Below are 16,471 nucleotides of genomic sequence, written 5' to 3'. Positions count from 1 at the left end.
GACAAAGTCATATTTAGAGAGCAACACCTGCTACTTTGCGATATGCGTTTGCAGGGAAGAGGGGAGATAAATCTTCCTTCCTCCTATTAGTCCATCCTCTTGGACTCTTTGTTCTTAGAGGTAGACTTAAACCTCCCCTACCATGCCCTGTCATTTGCTTCAGTTACCACCAGAGAGTTAGGAACCAGGTGGGAGTGGAAACCCTTAGAATCTTGCATGGGAATGAAGTCCTGCTTCTCCAAATGCTTCACTGTGGGAGGCAACAGAATGCCTTTGCAGGCTTCAGAAGAGCCTCATTTATTGGGATGCTGACTCTCCCTGGAGCTGATGACTGGAGAATATCCAGCAGCTTGTACTGTATTCTCCTTCAGGAATTCTGCCTGGATACCTAGGGTAGTGGCCACACGCCTCAGGAAGTCCTGATCTGCTTTCAAATCATCTGTAAAATGGCCCTCCCACATGATGGACAATGCTTGAACCCTGGTGAGGGCAGCCAACTACTCCAATTATTATTACTCTAAAGTGTTACTTCAGTTATTACGAACTACTACATACAAGAAAAAGTCTCTCAGACCGAGACCAAGAGTGCGAGGTGAAAAACACCACATAAGAACAGCCATACTGGGTCAGACCAATGGTCCATTTAGCCTAGTATCCTGTCTTCCGACAGTGGCCAATGCCAGGTGCTTCAGAGGGAATGAACGGAACAGGTAATTTATCAAGTGATGATGGAGCTCCAATTCTAGCCACGGGTCATCAGAAGAAACTGAGGGGGCTGGGGTGATGCTGCCCTTATATGGCCAGAGGTGGGGCTAAGGCATCAGGGTGTGAGTGCAGTTCCTATGAGTATTGCTAGGCAAAGTTCTCCAATGCCAGTGCACTGGGCATGCACATACCTAAGCAGAATACACAGCTGTGTCTACTCAAAGAAGTTCCATTACAAGTTGCCTCTGCAACTGACTTTAATTGTTCCTGTTACTAATCCTCTTAAAAAGAGACAGAGAAGAATTAATGTCCTGGTTTTAAATGGAAGATAATGAGTTACCTTTGATCCTTAGCTGAATGTGTCGGCTCTCCATCTTCCCATTGGAAGTTATGCATGTGTACATCCCAGCATCCTCAGCCCTGACACGGCTGATCACTAAGGAACTGTCAGACTGGTAGGCATGCCTACAGATGGAACACATACAGTTACGTATGAGAACCTGGCTGTGGGTGCGGATTGTCCAAAGCCACATTCTGATGGGCCAATTGGGCCTGCTTATGTCACAGCTGCAATGACCTCCCTGTGGTGAATGGCTGGGTCCTCATCACTGGAATACAAAACTCCCCAGGTTATTGAATGGGTGAGAGGAGGGGAGACAGCGGTCAAGAGAGGAAACTGAGATGGGGAAACAAAGGGGAGGGAAGAGACACAGTGACTGTTCTAAATTGTCCCCTCCCCTGAAGTCCCAAGCTGCTCTTTCAGCCATAGTGTGTGGCCCTCCAGTGTAAAACAAGACTGGGAACTGTTCAATATTCCCACCTTAGTTTTTACAATAGAAAGTGACTTCTGGGCAACACACTGCGACAAGAGACCTCCTAGAAAACCCTGTAAAGCTGAGATTTAAGAAGTGTTTCTCTCAAAGGTTAAATTTTAAATGGGATAAGCCGCAGTCAGATAGCATTAAGGCTCCCCAAGGTATACATGGTTGGCTATTAATGCACTTACTGGGCAACTCTACCATCTTCCGACAACACTGAAAAGGGCTTCGCACTCAAAACTCACTTGTGTAACCACTTGTGAATTGGGTGTTGTTGCTGAAAGTTGGTGAAGTGATAATCCTTTTCTACCTGATAATACATAAGTGTTCAGCTGCACCACATCGAACAATTAACAGCCTATTTGTTATTGCTATGCCTAGGCCTTTCTGGTATCACTTAGTAGCAGGGTTCAGTTAGGAGGGGATTTTCCAGTTTACCACATTATTTTCTTTGTAGTTTGTTTTTTGAGAATGTCCTAGAAAAAAGATTCTGCAAACTAACGGAGGAGGGGAGAGATGGTGATGTCAGAACAGGAATTGCAACATGGGACCAGATTTACCTGTCAGATGATAGTGGCTTCCCATCTTTCTGCCATTCAATTCTGGGGAAGGGAGAAGAACCTGCCTTGCAGAGAAGATGAATGTTCTGTCCCAAGGCTGCCTCCACTACAGAGGACTCGGCTCCTTCCAGGATGACTCTGACAGAGATAGAGATGATTTCACTCCCTGTGTCCATCTCTGCTCCCCCACCCTGTCTCTGGTTTCTGTACGGGTATATCTACACTGAAGCTGGAGGTATAATCTCCAGCTTCATTAGATATACCCATGTTAGTTCTGATTGAGCGTGAGTGCTAAACAGAGAAGCGTAGCCACAGTGGCAGGAGGGACTCGCCGCCCATGTATGATCCTGTCTGAAATCATAGGTACCTACTTGGACAGCTATGCCCGCTCACTGATGTGGCTACTCTTCTATTTTTAGCACACTGGCTCAACCAGAGCTAGTGCAGGTATGTCTACCCAAGTTGGAAATCACGCCTCTAGCTCCAGTGTAGACATACCTGTAAGATAGCCCTTAAGGACAGGATGGGAGCTACACAATAGTGAGCTAAGTAACCCAGAGGTCAGTTATATATAGCTCTGTTAGAGACTAGAGGCTTGAGAGCCTGCACTTGGCAATCCAGAGCTAGACCTCTCTTGTGGGGGAGAAGACCGATCTTGACAAGCTGAAATGCTGTGGAAAGCCAATCGATGAGGTAGAGGCAGAGACCATTAAAACCCTAGTCTGGGAGAACAAAATCAAATCTGAATCCAGGTCCCTGAAGACACCAAGCTAGTGTTTTCTCTAGACTTACAATTGAACCAAATCCTGAAATCCAAATGCCTTTGATTTGTGGGGCGTTCATCAGCTGGATCTGGATCCATCTCCAGTATTAACCCCGTTTCTGTTCCCCTACCATGCCAAAATAAAGTCTTGAAATCACACACATGGCCAAATTTAACCCTGGTGTAAGTAAGCACAACTCCTGTTGATTTAAATGGGAGCCAGAGCTGGCCAACAAGGATCCCTGTAAAGTGCCCACTACATATAAAGGACAGAGATTAAGGGCCAAATCCTGCATTCCTTACACAACCAATACTTCCACTCAAATCAATGCCTGTATAAGATGTGCAGGAGTGGGCCCCAGAAGAGGTAAAATGGGTACTAGACATCCCCATTGCATGGACAGCTGGCTTTCCGCAGGGACACTATTGTAAGTAATCTGTAGTGGGAGATTTCAGGAGAGCGAGTTAGTTGTGGATTGGAAAACATTTCCCCCTGTAGAAGATGGCACTTGGTGCTTTGGTATCACAGTGAGATAGTATAAAAGCATCACCTGTACAAGCTTCGCTGCAAGGTGGAACCCGGCAAGGTTTGATGCCCAAGTCCATCCACCCTAGGAGTGTCTGCTCCAGAGGAACTCCGCCACTGCTCATGTTCATGCTGCACCACCTGCCCATTGACAGTTAGCTGCCTCTCCGAGTGCCCAGACACCATTGTTTCTCCCCTTCCATGCAGCTGGCTTGATTGGTCTGTCCTGCTTTCCCCAGGAGCTGAAGAGTGACGAGAGCCCCAGCGCTGGCTAACCAATGTGCCATTCCTCTGTGAAGATTTTGGCAGTATATCCACATTCATGGTCCTGCTCCAGCCATTCTCCCTGTGGTGCAGCCCTGTGCCCTGCCATGCTGTATGGCTATCAGGCTCAGGTTGGACAACATGGAAGGACCCTCGTGTTCCTCCTCCTTGGCTATGACTCTCAGTCCCTCTTGCAGATGGCTGCGGCTGACCTTGGGCTTCTCCCTCTCGTGGGTGGGAGCCAGAGTGGATGTGCGAAGTCCCCCTGTTGTGCTGGTGCCCCACAATGCTTGTTCCCATGGAGCCTTGGCAGGCCCTCATGCACTCCTCTTCTGAGGCAAAATTGTTTGTGTTGCCATGGCAACCACCATACCAGAACCGGTTGCACTTTCCGACAGCAGTTACAAAGTACCAGCGAGTGGTCCAGTCTGTACAGGGGCCCTGGGCACTGGGCAGAAGACACTTGACAGGATAAGCTACCAACAAACGGCAGAAAAGAAAAAGATCTGATTGTGAGGGTTGACTCCTGGAGTCCCCTTTCTACTGAGCACATAGCCCCGATAGCTTTATCACCATGCTACCCAAGGCTTATGTCTGTGGAAGGAGAATGATCTCATGAGTAGAACACCCAGCTAGGAGATTGGGATTCTGTTCCTAACTCTGTCCTTGACTCCCGGGGTAACCTTGAGCAAGACACTCTCACCTCTCTGTGTCTCAGTTCCTTATGTGTAAAATGGAGATAACACCACCTACCTCCCAGGGGCTGCTGGTGTTCATTTAGGTTTTATAGCCCAGCACAGTTACACTATTGTGAGTTATTCTTGTGCTCTGGGGTTCCTGCTATAGGACTGGAGAGGGAAGGTGTCATTCCAAGGTCATCCACCTGAGGCTTGGAACCAGAACTGGTCACACCACCTAGGGTAACACAAGGTGCTCTGGCCCCCACATGCTAGAACAGAGGAGTAAATGTAATCCCCTGACCCTATGAACCTTGGGATTTCTGCTGGCTCACAGGCACTGTTCTGACTCCCTAGAGCTAGGATGCATCAGAGAAGCAGCTTCAGATGCTATGGCCCAGATTACAAGTGGCAACTATAGGGGTGTGGAAGAGTGTGCGAGAAGTTGTCCCTTCCCGGGGATGGCTGGGCAGAAATGCTCCCAGTGGCTGTCCCTGTGCTCGAGAAGGGGGTTGGGGAAGGTGATGTAATAGCACACTCCTGATACTACTCTGCCAAGTACAGCTGATGTCCTGGGGGACTGAGCAGCTCTATCCTAGAATGGGGCACAAGGCACTTCCTCTGAGCTAAAGGAACAAAACCGAGTAACAATTTCCCTGGAGCTCCTCCTGGAGCACCATCGCTCTGCAGTGCCCCCTACTCAGAGATGTGGCTTCAAATCTTCAATTGAAGCCCTAAGTGACATGTTCGACCCCTAATTATAGCTCTGAAACCATACTGAGGTCAATAGGATTGTTTGGGGGGGTAGGATATTGCCCACTGATAATAGGATGATTCCTAGCTTGTCATGGATCAAGCCAACTGACAGGGATCAATGCAAGCAGGGATGCATGAGTGAGTCCTGGTCTGCAGAGTGGCCCTTATGAGGAAGTCCTCTAGACTCCAACAGAGATGAAATCGATAGGATTCTATAGAAAGTTAATAGGGGTTGATAGGAATTTCTCTAATGTTTTTTTCCAACCATCATACAGAATCCTATTGCAGGCAGAGTATTTTTTATTACATTTTACAGGATAGGTGAAAAACCCTATACAAAGCTTCACATTTTCTACTACTGTCTGTGGGACTTTCCTTTCAGGGGAGGCACATTTCTAAAGCAGGAAGCCAAAACATCGCTTACATTGGCTGGGTCTGTTGAGGCATCCTTCCCCTTGAGGTCCTGAAGCTGAAGCAATGTTGTCATAGCAGCAGCCATAGAAAGACCCTCGACACTCAGAAGGGTGCTGCTGGGACAAAGCTTGGCTTGCCTTAGTGAAAGGAATGCAAAGCCAAAAGTTACTGGGCAGCTACTGCTACCGCACCAGCTGCTACACATGTGAGAAATCATACAGTTTGCCCACTGGATTGGTCTAGCAGCTCGAGGAGCCGTTATCAACTTTGGATTTTCTATGAGTAAGTGTCATGCCAGCAGGGGGAGCTGGACTGACAGCCCTGGAGCCAAGAGATTCTCTGCTTATCTCCAGAACAGATACAGTGCAAGCCTCCCTATGCTGCCCACCAATGTGCCTGAAGGAATCAACTCTAGGGGTAAGAAGGGAGTTCTTTCTCTGTGGCCACTCCTGTCCTTGGCTACTCTGTTGAGACTGCGAAGAGGGGAACTGCCAGTGGTGATGGTGGTATTTTCCCCTGTCCACAAGGAATGGGATGGAGATCACGGTCTCATGTCACATAGACTACCGGATAATTGAATGGTATGGAATTTCAGTCATTATTCACCTAGGCTAGGTTAAAATGGGCAACTTCGAAGTGTGAAACTCTCTATATCTCCTAAGCCATCTGTCCCTGTTTGCGTTTTGGCATGCCCCGCTAACCTGTTCTGGACCACGAACCACCTTGTTAGCCCAAACTGACTCAACACAGGTCCGGAATCTAGCATCTCCCACTGCAAAGCCCTATCAACTTACATTCTCAGAAAAAAACAATCATATCCAAGTTAGCCTCATAGTATGGCAGGAACCCTACATCAAACACAGGCCGAACAATCATATACTTCCCTCTCCACTTGCAGTGCTGCTGATTTCCAGTTGCCTTGAAAGAGGGAGTTTGGTTCAGTGTCCTACAATAAGGAATATTGAGTCTCTTCCCCAAACCAGAGTGCTCCACTCGTCAACCTGGCAGCATAAGCTGCAGCTTCTGCACCACTATCCGGACCCATTGCACGAGGGAATTCCAGTGGGGCTCACTGAGCGGCAGCAGATAGGAATGTTGGCTTTGTGGGCATCTAGCATCCTCCCTCTATCAATTTCCCAGAGTTATTGTCAGGAGACATAAAGAAAGAGTAGAACAAGAGCCAAAAACCTCAGTCTCCAGGGCCAGAGCCAAACTCTCAAAACAATGGGCTATTTCAACCAGATCTCAATATTATTAGTAAAAGGTTCTAGAGAGTTCTGGCACTTACCGTTGGAGAGGCTGCAGCGGGCCTGTTTCTGCTCACATAAACATCACTGTAATATTGTGTGCAACCCACATTGTTGGGGCCCTGGGCAGCTGATATTTCATCAGGGCAGCATCCATACCTGCAGGGAAAAGACAAAGGGCTTAGCAAAATCTGCCTTATCTGGAACCCTGACCCAACAAAGGCAGTCTGTAAACATCAACTCTGACATAGAAGGTGGTTTCATCAGCCAAACCCCACTGTTTCATCTAACCTGCTCTGATGGCATGTGCTGAAGGGGCAGCCTTGCCCAAAAGGGCCAGAAGCCGGAGTGTGGCCATCTGAGCAGCAGCCATGAGGGCTCTGGCTGCAGTCCCGAAGGCCAGTCCCTGTGGCAATATCCTGATGGGAGCTGAACTGCCGGGATCCTGGAGAGCTTGAGTGGGATTCCCAACGAAGAGGCAAGAAGTTAGAGCTATGGTCTTCACTGGGCTGGAGCTGATGGTGTGTGGAGCTACCTTGGATTGTTCTTTCATTGCTATAAACTGAAAAGAAAATTCCTTAATGCATGCAGCCATTTCAGGTGGGCATCAAAATCCAGTCTCCGTTTCCTCTGCCTCTGTTCAAAGCACATTGATAGATGAAAGAAGTCCTCTACTAGTCTGACTCTGAGGCCAGACTTGTTAACGTACATTTTCCACCTGGGAGAAAGTCACAGGGAAATTCCTGACTGAAGCTTTGGTTCCCATTCACAATGAATTCTGGTTTCTTAAGATTACTGTGCTACCAGATGACCTATTACCCTTAAGAAATGGTCTCTAACAATATTCTTCCTGTCCTCCTACTAGTCCAGGAAACACTGTTAGCTACATCATATGGGCAGTTTTCCCCCTCAAATATTTCTATTATAAAGTGACTGAGGGCAAGTGTTTAGCAGGTTTCTCAATACACACGGACTGGCCTTCAAAGGAATGAGGACCTTTGTAAAGACTGAATATGGCATCACTCACCTCAAAACACTTGCTGGCTACTCCCTCCCTTCTATCAACCCACCCAGCTCAGTAACAGACCTGAGATGCCCCCCACCTGTTTCACTTTCTCCCCCAAATGAGGGTTCCCTGTTCTCTCAGATTCTCTGGGTGTCTTTAGTTCCCAAATATCTTTTGTATCAGCTGCAGCAGTGGTTCAAAATAAGGCACTGGAGCTGCCAATGCAAGATTCTGGGTCAGACTTGAAACCTAAAGATGCCTGCAGCACACAACTGAGTGGAAACAGGGGAACTCTTCTAGAGATAAGATGGGGAGCAAGTCTGCAGGTGGTGAAGAAAGGTTTGGGACTGGCCTGCTGGCAAGAGACCATAGTAAACTTATTATTCTCCTGGCAACCTCTTAGACATGACTGCCAAGGAGGCACTCCATTTATCCTATGCCTAATGCTGCCCATATCAAAGTCTAGGATTTATGCACACATATATACATTCCTTTTTAAATTTACATCTAGATACAACTCAATATAGATGTAAAAGGATCTGAAAATTGTTCCTTGCCCTACAATTCCTGGCAGCCCATGGAAGCCACATAAAGAAAACAGTGAAGAGGACATCATAAAAGAAAACTTAAGACTTCCAAACCTGTAGTGCCACTGTCTGGGTAGTAGCGGGTCAGCAAGTATTCTCGGCTGATGTCATAGCCTGTGGTGTCCTGCATACTGGGAACCTCTGCAAGGAGATGGACAAATGACAGAATATAGGCAGTGGGTTGGACTAGTCAGTGAATACAGGTGTCTGTATTCACCTGTGCCATGGGATTGGACAGGAGAAGAAATATTCAGATTGTCCACAAAATTATTCCAACTCCTGGGGGGACCCAGTGTGGGAGGAGCTTGGCATCATTCTCTGTCAACCTGCATACTCCACTGCCACATTCCTATAAGGCCAGAGGAGGGAGGGAAAGACCCTAGCCAACCAGATGACATGTCAAATCGTGGATCTGTCATGACACAGCTGTGGGCAGCAGCATCTCTGCAGCCTTTAGCTTTCAGGCCAGGAGGGGCAATATCCTAACTCTGGACATCTCTCACCGTGTGCCAAAAATCAATTGCCCTGCAGGGGATTGTGAGGCAGTAAGACGGATTAACAAAGATGCCTACAGTTAGCACTATTAGCAATGGTGAAACACTGTCTGCTTTGTCATGTGAGACTTCAGGTAATTAATTCTGGGGCCCATTGTTAGGCTGCTGTTGCTTGAAGCCAAACAGACTTGATAAATGAACCAATCAGGAGTGGGTCCTATGGCTTTGAGGGTGGAATCATAGCATTAATATAGCCAATAGGAGACCTCAAAGCTCCTGAAGCCAATGAGGAATTTTGTTTGCTCAGAGCATCCATGCTGATAGACAGCTTGGACTGCATGGAACGTCAAAGCAATGCCCCTAGTTCTGTGGTGATAGACCCAGTAGGGCAGGTTTTGGTACATTTGGTTTGATTCCCCTATATGGCTGGAGGGAGAAGTATGGAGAGCAAGTGTTTGTAACAACACCCTGGGCAGTGTGTTCTGTGCCCTTGTCTATACCTGATCCACAGAGGATGAGACTGTTACAGCCACCAGCTACAGAGCCATGCCCATGTGGCAGAGACTCACACTTTTAGTTCTGGTGGTCCCTGATGCAATCCTCAGTGTCACCAAGGACAGAGGCCAGCAGACAGGCAAGGGAAATACAGGAATTAAAAGCATCAGTCTCAAAAGGGGCAGGCACTGGTGTTGCTCACATGCCTGAGTAACATGTTTCAGACAACCCAGGTAGCAGGAAACCCATTCCAGGCACCGTGGGAAGATGGAGCAAACTAACTGCTCTATGAAAGTTGCACAAATGGGCAGGCAAGGGGTGGAGGCCTTGAAACAATCAGCCCTGCTGGCATGAGATACTGGGAATTTTTATTAAAAAACAGGAACATCCTAGGAAAATCCAGAGGTCTAGTAATGTCACTTACGCTGCGGCAGATAGCAGGGCTGAGTGTTGCAGCTTCCCAGCACAGCTGGGGTCTGCGGCTGGCTGGCCTTGCACGTCTCAGGGGGGTAGAATTTGGAATCGCCATCAGCACAGATGACCTGGCGTTTTCGGATGCCTGAGTCACAGCTCTTCGAACACTTGGGCAGAAAGATGAGATGAGAGAGCAGGGAGATAGAATACAGTAACCCCACAAGCCTGGCATGGTGACCAGGAACATGGTTAGCTGCTGGCAAAACATGCCAAAGCATAGCCCATGGCAGCCTGCTGAATGACGGTGTGACCAACCCTGAAGTGTTGAACATGACTAGGAACAATTTGTCTGTTACTGGGGTCCAACGGACCTGGTAGGCAGAGTCCTAACGTCCCCCTTCTCTGCGGCCAGGTACCAAATTTCAATGGGGCTGACAATGGAGCAACCAGGTTTGATGGTTCTGGTAGCATAGCTGACTGGCATTGCCACCCTTGCTAGGAAGTAAGGTGGGGGTGGCAGGGACGGATTGGCAGCAGCCAGGAATGAAGGCAAGGAAGTCGGGGAATAGGGATTAAGTATCTGTGTAACACATCTGGCCCAGCAAGACACTTCTTGCCTTTAATCAAATAGAGGACATCATTTTCAAAATTAGACACCCAAACCAAGCGCTCGTTCCCTCATTTTGTTGGAATCCTATGCACCAGACAGAACCAGATTAAGGCATAAGGGCTCACCTAGTCTTGTTAAGGCTCCATCTACATGGTGCCAGGAACCGTGCTTAGCATCTTTTAAGTCAGTTCAGGCTAACTCAGCTGGCACAGATGGGGCAAAATTGAGTTTGGGAAATTGCCTACTAGCTTTGGTGCTGATCCTGACCACAAGTCAGGCTAAACACAGTTTGGCCCTCTACCTAAAGGCAGGCGACCCTCTGTCTAAACTGGGATACCCTGAACCCTTTCAGAAACATACTTCAATTCACCAAACATGATGACCAGCAAAATAGAGATGGAGCCTCTCTCATACTCCATCTGTCACATTCAAATGGGTAGCTGTGATGTGGATAATGGTGTCACAGAAATGGGAATAACGAAGCAACAGGAGTGGATTGTTTCAGTGTATCAGCTGCATGCTGCCACAGTCACTGAAATGTTAATCCCCCCGGAGGGCTTGTTTTTGGAGAAGACACAAGCTGTGACAGTAAGCCATGGAGCTGATAACGAAGAAGTACGTGCTCCTGGCCTCAACAACCAACATGTGGACTGATTTAATCACAGCGCAATATGTGAGAAACACCGCATGAGTACAAGTTAACTGATGAAGCGAGCACCATGAGGGTATGACACTCACCAGACCCCAGACTCCAATGTGCCAACCAATTTTTTGGATGCAATTCTCCTTGCTGCAGGGCTGTCTGAGGAGTGGTTTAGGCTCTGTCAGGCAGGCAAAGTCTCGAGTTTGAGATCCCAACTCGTTTCTGCAGGTGACAGCCCGGGTCTGAACGCCCTCTCCACAGCTGGCTGAGCACTGCAAGAAGGGGCCTGATTATTACAGGGAATGCAGCTGGGTACCTCTGAGTTTCCTGGCTCTGCTCCCCAATTTCAGAATAGATGTCAGCTTTGAAAACGTACAGTATGAACCACCACTGGAGAAGCAGCCTAACGCATATATTACTGGGGTGCCATCATTCTTCGGCTGTATAGGAAGCAGAGTACCCTGATGGACAGGACCCTGGCCTGTGACTTTGGTTCTATTCCCGACTCTGCGACTAGCTTGCTAGGTGACTTGGGCAAGTCACTTCACCTCTCAGTTTCCCCTCTGATGAGGATATGACCCTCTTTGTAAAGTGCTTTGAGATCTACTGATGCAAAGTGATACACACGAGCTACAGGTTATGATGTTAGTGCAGGGGTAGGCAAACTTTTTTTGGCCCACATGTGGGAATAGAAATTGTATGGCGAGCCATGAATACTCACAAAATTGGGGTTGGGGTGCAGGCTCTGGTTGGGGGTGTGGGCTCCAGGGTGGGTCCAGAAATGAGGAATTCAGGGTGCAGGAGGGGGCTCCGGGCTGGAGTGGGAGGGATGCGGGGTGGGGGGGATGGCTCTGGCAGGTGGTACAGGCTCCGGGGTGGGGCTGGGGATGAGGAGTTTGGGGTATAGGAGGGTGCTCTTGGCTGGGATCAAGCCGTTTGGAGTGTGGGAGGGGGATCAGGACTGGGGCAGGGGGTTGGGGCACGGGGTGAGGCTCAGGGTTCCAGGCTCTGGGCGGCACTTACCTCAAGTGGCTCCCAGAAGCAGTGGCGTGTTCCTTCTCCGGCTACTACGTGTAGAGGCAGCCAGAGGGCTCTGCATGCTGCCCCGTCCGCAGGCACCATCCCTACAGCTCCCATTGGCCATGGTTCCTGGCCAATGGGAGCTGTGCTTCGGGTCGGGGCAGTGTGCAGAGCGGAGCCCTCTGGCTGCCCCTACATGTAGGAGCCAGAGAGGGGCCATGTCGTTGCTTCTGGGAACTGCATGGAGCGGCCCCCGACTCTGCTTCCTGGCTGGAGCGCCGGAGCGGGGCAAGCCCCAGACCCCACTCCCCAGAGGGAGCTCAAGGGCCAGATTAAAACAGCTGGTGGGCCAGATCCAGCCCAGCCGCAGTTTGCCCACCCCTCTGTTAGTGGCTCCTGCCAGAAATCAGCATAAGGTAAGGATTTCAGAGCAGGGAAGAGGACATAGGTTCTTGCATTGTCCAGATCCCGGGCCCAAAGACCTTGCTGCACTCAAGTGATCCACAGTCTGGCTCCTAATCGGTTTCTCCTGATGACAAAGGGAGAAGAGGAACTCTCTGTTTTTTCAGATGGTGGGGCTGTGTTGCGACTGCTATGCTAGAAATTACATTTTATATATATTTTTAGTGTTTTTCAATGCCACATTCCTCTTTTAATTTCACTGTCATGATTCCTAGTATCCAAACCACTCTGGAATCTGTGGCAATCTCCATATTTATATATTTTTCCTGCATCTTTCAAGACAAATGTAGAGTTCTGAATCTGTTTCAGGAATTGCAATGCCATGATGTTATGCCACACTGTCATATTACATTGTTCAACATCTTCATTAATGATCAGGATGATGGGATGGATTGCACCCTCAGCAAGTTCGTGGATGACACTAAGCTTGGGGGGAGAAGTAGATACACTGGAGGTAGGGATAGGGTCCAGTGTGGCCTAGACAAATTGGAGGATTGGGCCAAAAGAAATCTGATGAGGTTCAACAAGGACAAGTGCAGAGTCCTGCACTTAGGATGGAAGAATCTCATGCATTGCTACAGGCTGGCTAAGTGGCAGTTCTGCAGAAAAGAACCTGGGGATTACAGTGGACAAGAAGCTGGATATGAGTCAACAGTGTGCCCTTGTTGCCAAGAAGGCTAATGGCATGTTGGGCTGCATTAGTAGGAGCACTGCCAGCAGATTGAGGGATATATCAGAGGGATAAATACCACGGAGGGAGAAGAATTATTTAAGCTCAGTACCAATGCGGACACAAGAACAAATGGATATAAACTGGCCATCAGGAAGTTTAGACTGGAAATCAGATGAAGGTTTCTAACCATCAGAAGAGTGAAGTTCTGAAACAGCCTTCCAAGGGAAGCAGTGGAGGCAAAAGACATATCTGGCTTCAAGACTAAACTTGATAAATTTATGGAGAAGATGATATGATGGGATAGCCTAATTTTGGCAACTAATTGATCTTTGACTATTAGCAGTAGATATGCCCAATGGCCTGTGATGGGATGTTAGATGGGGTGGGATCTGAGTTACTACAGAGAATTCTTTCCTGGGTGTCTGGCTGGTGAGTCTTGCCCACATGCTCAGGGTTTAGCTGATTGCCATATTTGGGGTTGGGAAGGAATTTTCCTCCAGGGCAGATTGAAAGAGGCCCTGGGGGTTTTTCACCTTCCTCTGCAGCATGGGGCACAGGTCACTTGCTGGAGGATTCTCTTCAACTTGAAGTCTTTAAACCATTATTTGAGGACTTCAATAGCTCAGACATAAGTTAGGGGTTTGTTACAGGAGTTGCTGGGTGAGATTCTGTGGCTTGCGTTGTGCAGGAGGTCAGACTAATGATCATAATGGTCCCTTCTGACCTTAAAGTCTATGATTCTAAGTGATTATTCCCCTCTATTTGGCACTGGTGAGGCCACATCTGGAGTACTGCATCCCCCCACCCACCCCCACTACAGAAGGATGTGGACAAATTGGAGAGAGTCCTGCAAAGGGTAATGAAAATGATTAGGGGGCTGGGACACATGACTAATGAGGAAAGGCAGAGGAACTTGGCTTATTTAGTCTGCAGAAGAGAAGAGTGAGGGGGGGATTTGATAGCAGCCTTCAACTACCTGAAGGGGGGATTCCAAAGAGGATGGAACTAGGCTTTTCTCAGTGATGTCAGATGACAGAACAAGGAGCAATCGTCTCAAGTTGCAGCGGGAGAGGTCTAGATTGGATATTAGGAAAAACTATTTCACTAAGAGGGTGGTGAAGCACTGGAATGGGTTACCTAGGGAGGTGGTGGAATCTTCATCCTTAGAGGTTTTTAAGGGCCGGCTTGACAAAGCCCTGGCTGGGATGATTTACCTGGGGTTGGTCCTGCTTTGAGCAGGAGGGTGGACTAGATGACCTCCTGAGGTCTCTTCCAACCTTAATCTTCTATGATTCTATGGTGCACCTTTTCAGGCAATGCAATGTCTCAACACAGCAATACAAATGTTGCCAGGCTGTACTGCTGGACTGAATGTAAATTCAGGAGAATAAATTTCAGCCCTGCACTGAAGATGGACTAGATAGGATTTAATAGGTGTCCTCCATCTCTCCTTTCTATGCTTCGAGGATTTCAAATGTCTTCCTCATTGGCAGGCTTGCATGCAAGAGGTTCAAAGAGTTCCCCCTTGTGGAGACACAAATACAGCCAATCACCAACAATCCAACTCGCAATATCGTGTATGGGCTGAACTCTGCCCAGACATACAGCTTAATGTAATGCCTTTGTAGATTAAGGACCAAGGCAGGATTTAGTCCTCCATCTGCACAGAGTATGTTCTACAAGTCCCTTTCTCTGCCCAATCTGCACAGGATCTAAGTCTGTTGCAGCCCTAGATGGAGAACCTGTCTCTTTAGCTCAAGCTGTAGCATTTCACACTTCTAGCTCTGAAGGTCCCCCGTGCAATCCCTGGTGTGCTAGGAGGTGGTTGTCAGATATGTACATTGCATTCAATGTGTAAACTCACCTCTGACCAGGGCCCTGTGCTCCACGTCGCACACTGTCGCATGTTGCAGGGCTGCGTGCTGCGGGGCTGCTCCGCAAAGGCCATGCACTTGGCATCCTCCGCCACCCCCGGCGAGCCTTGTCCATTGTATGACATGCAGTAAACGGAACGTGTTTGGGTACCTCCCCCGCAGGTGGCTGAGCAGGCTCCCCACTCCCCGGTTTTCCAGCTGTAGGTAACAGAAAGCCATCACAGAACCAATGAACAAAGAGGGCTAGCAAGGAAGTCCCTGTACATGGAGCTTGCTGTGTCACAGCTGGTGCCCAAAGGGCCAAGGTTAATCCTTAAATCGCCAGTTCAACCAGTTAGGGGAAAATCTCTTTTTGTGTTGTGACATCAGCAACAGAAAGAAAGGAAGACACAAAGGGCCACCACAGCATGACAGGGCGTCACAGGGGCATATTTTTGTCTTTCACTCAAGAAAATTGGCAAAGGTGGCAATTTGAGATAGTGCATTATACCTGCATGTCCAGGAGGCAGCCATGAAAGTAACAGATGACTACACAAGCTGACCATATATTGAGTGAGTTTCACCATAACAGTCAGTGTGGAGCTGATAACCATTACATTACCAGAGGCAGAAATTCAAATGTAGCTGGAGTAAAGTTTCAGGTGAGTTTAAACATGAACAATTACTGCATAGTGTAGGTGGGCAATGGGGCAGCCCTGTGGAACCAATCCCTGAGTGCAACCCACTTGGCTTTCTGACTGTGTGGGGACCCCTCAGGCCTGGTCTACTGTTAAAATTTAGACTGACCTAGTTATGCCACTCAGGGGTGTGAAAAATTCATACTGAGTGGTATAGTTAAGCTGACCTAACCCCCAGTGTACATGAAGCTAGGTCGCTGGAAGAATTCTTCCATTGACGTAGCTACCACCCCCCGGGGAGGTGGATTACCTACATCAATGGAAAAACCATGTCCATCAATGTAGAAAGTGTCTACAGCTGTGCCGCTATAGTGCCTGTAATGTAGCCCTTAGAGCACCACTTTTATTTATTTCTAAAAGGAAGAGGGGGAAAAAAGGCATCTCTCCATCACACTAGAGTGCAATCCATGAAAACATCTCATACAGGACTGCACAATAGAAGACAAGCAATGCAATCAGCCTGACCACCTAACAAACTCCAGCCACAAGCTGCAGTATAGAGAAAAACCAAAACCCCATTCTGTCTCAAAGCCCATTCTTAGAGTGTGGGTGATGACCCCTTGCTGGCAGTCGGTGGATAGCTTGTCACAGGGTGCTGGCTTATGTCCTTATTTCCAGCTGCTGACTTGCATTAAAAAATACTAAAAATTCACTAGACAAACTCTTTGTCATGTAAACAATTGCAGTAGTTGCCACCGAGTTGAGAGTAAGGGGTCCTCACGATATTCCCACTGTTAGGATGAGGTCCACATTATGAAACTTTGAAAACCCTTGCCCTAGCCCTTT

The 16,471-nt window shown here is 48.2% G+C and overlaps 1 protein-coding gene across 2 annotated transcripts in view; it reads right to left on the bottom strand.

Moving 5' to 3' along the window:
• The window catches only part of PAPLN (papilin, proteoglycan like sulfated glycoprotein), a 65,999-nt gene that overhangs the window by 8,016 nt on the left and 41,512 nt on the right, over nt 1–16,471 (bottom strand). For both annotated transcript variants that reach the window (XM_038404413.2, XM_038404415.2), the window contains 10 exons: nt 14,999–15,206; nt 11,075–11,251; nt 9,737–9,893; nt 8,378–8,464; nt 7,022–7,292; nt 6,772–6,889; nt 5,494–5,620; nt 3,398–4,112; nt 2,084–2,221; nt 1,046–1,170 (listed from right to left, as the gene is read on the bottom strand). In XM_038404413.2, coding sequence (XP_038260341.1) covers nt 1,046–1,170; nt 2,084–2,221; nt 3,398–4,112; nt 5,494–5,620; nt 6,772–6,889; nt 7,022–7,292; nt 8,378–8,464; nt 9,737–9,893; nt 11,075–11,251; nt 14,999–15,206 — 2,123 coding nt within the window. The remainder of the gene's footprint in view (nt 1–1,045; nt 1,171–2,083; nt 2,222–3,397; nt 4,113–5,493; nt 5,621–6,771; nt 6,890–7,021; nt 7,293–8,377; nt 8,465–9,736; nt 9,894–11,074; nt 11,252–14,998; nt 15,207–16,471) is intronic.

The sequence above is a fragment of the Dermochelys coriacea genome, chromosome 6 (genome assembly GCF_009764565.3).
Source record: "Dermochelys coriacea isolate rDerCor1 chromosome 6, rDerCor1.pri.v4, whole genome shotgun sequence".
Classification (NCBI taxonomy): Eukaryota; Metazoa; Chordata; order Testudines; family Dermochelyidae; genus Dermochelys; species Dermochelys coriacea.
Note: the sequence above shows the minus strand (reverse complement) of the source record. Positions and strands in the feature narration are given on the sequence as shown.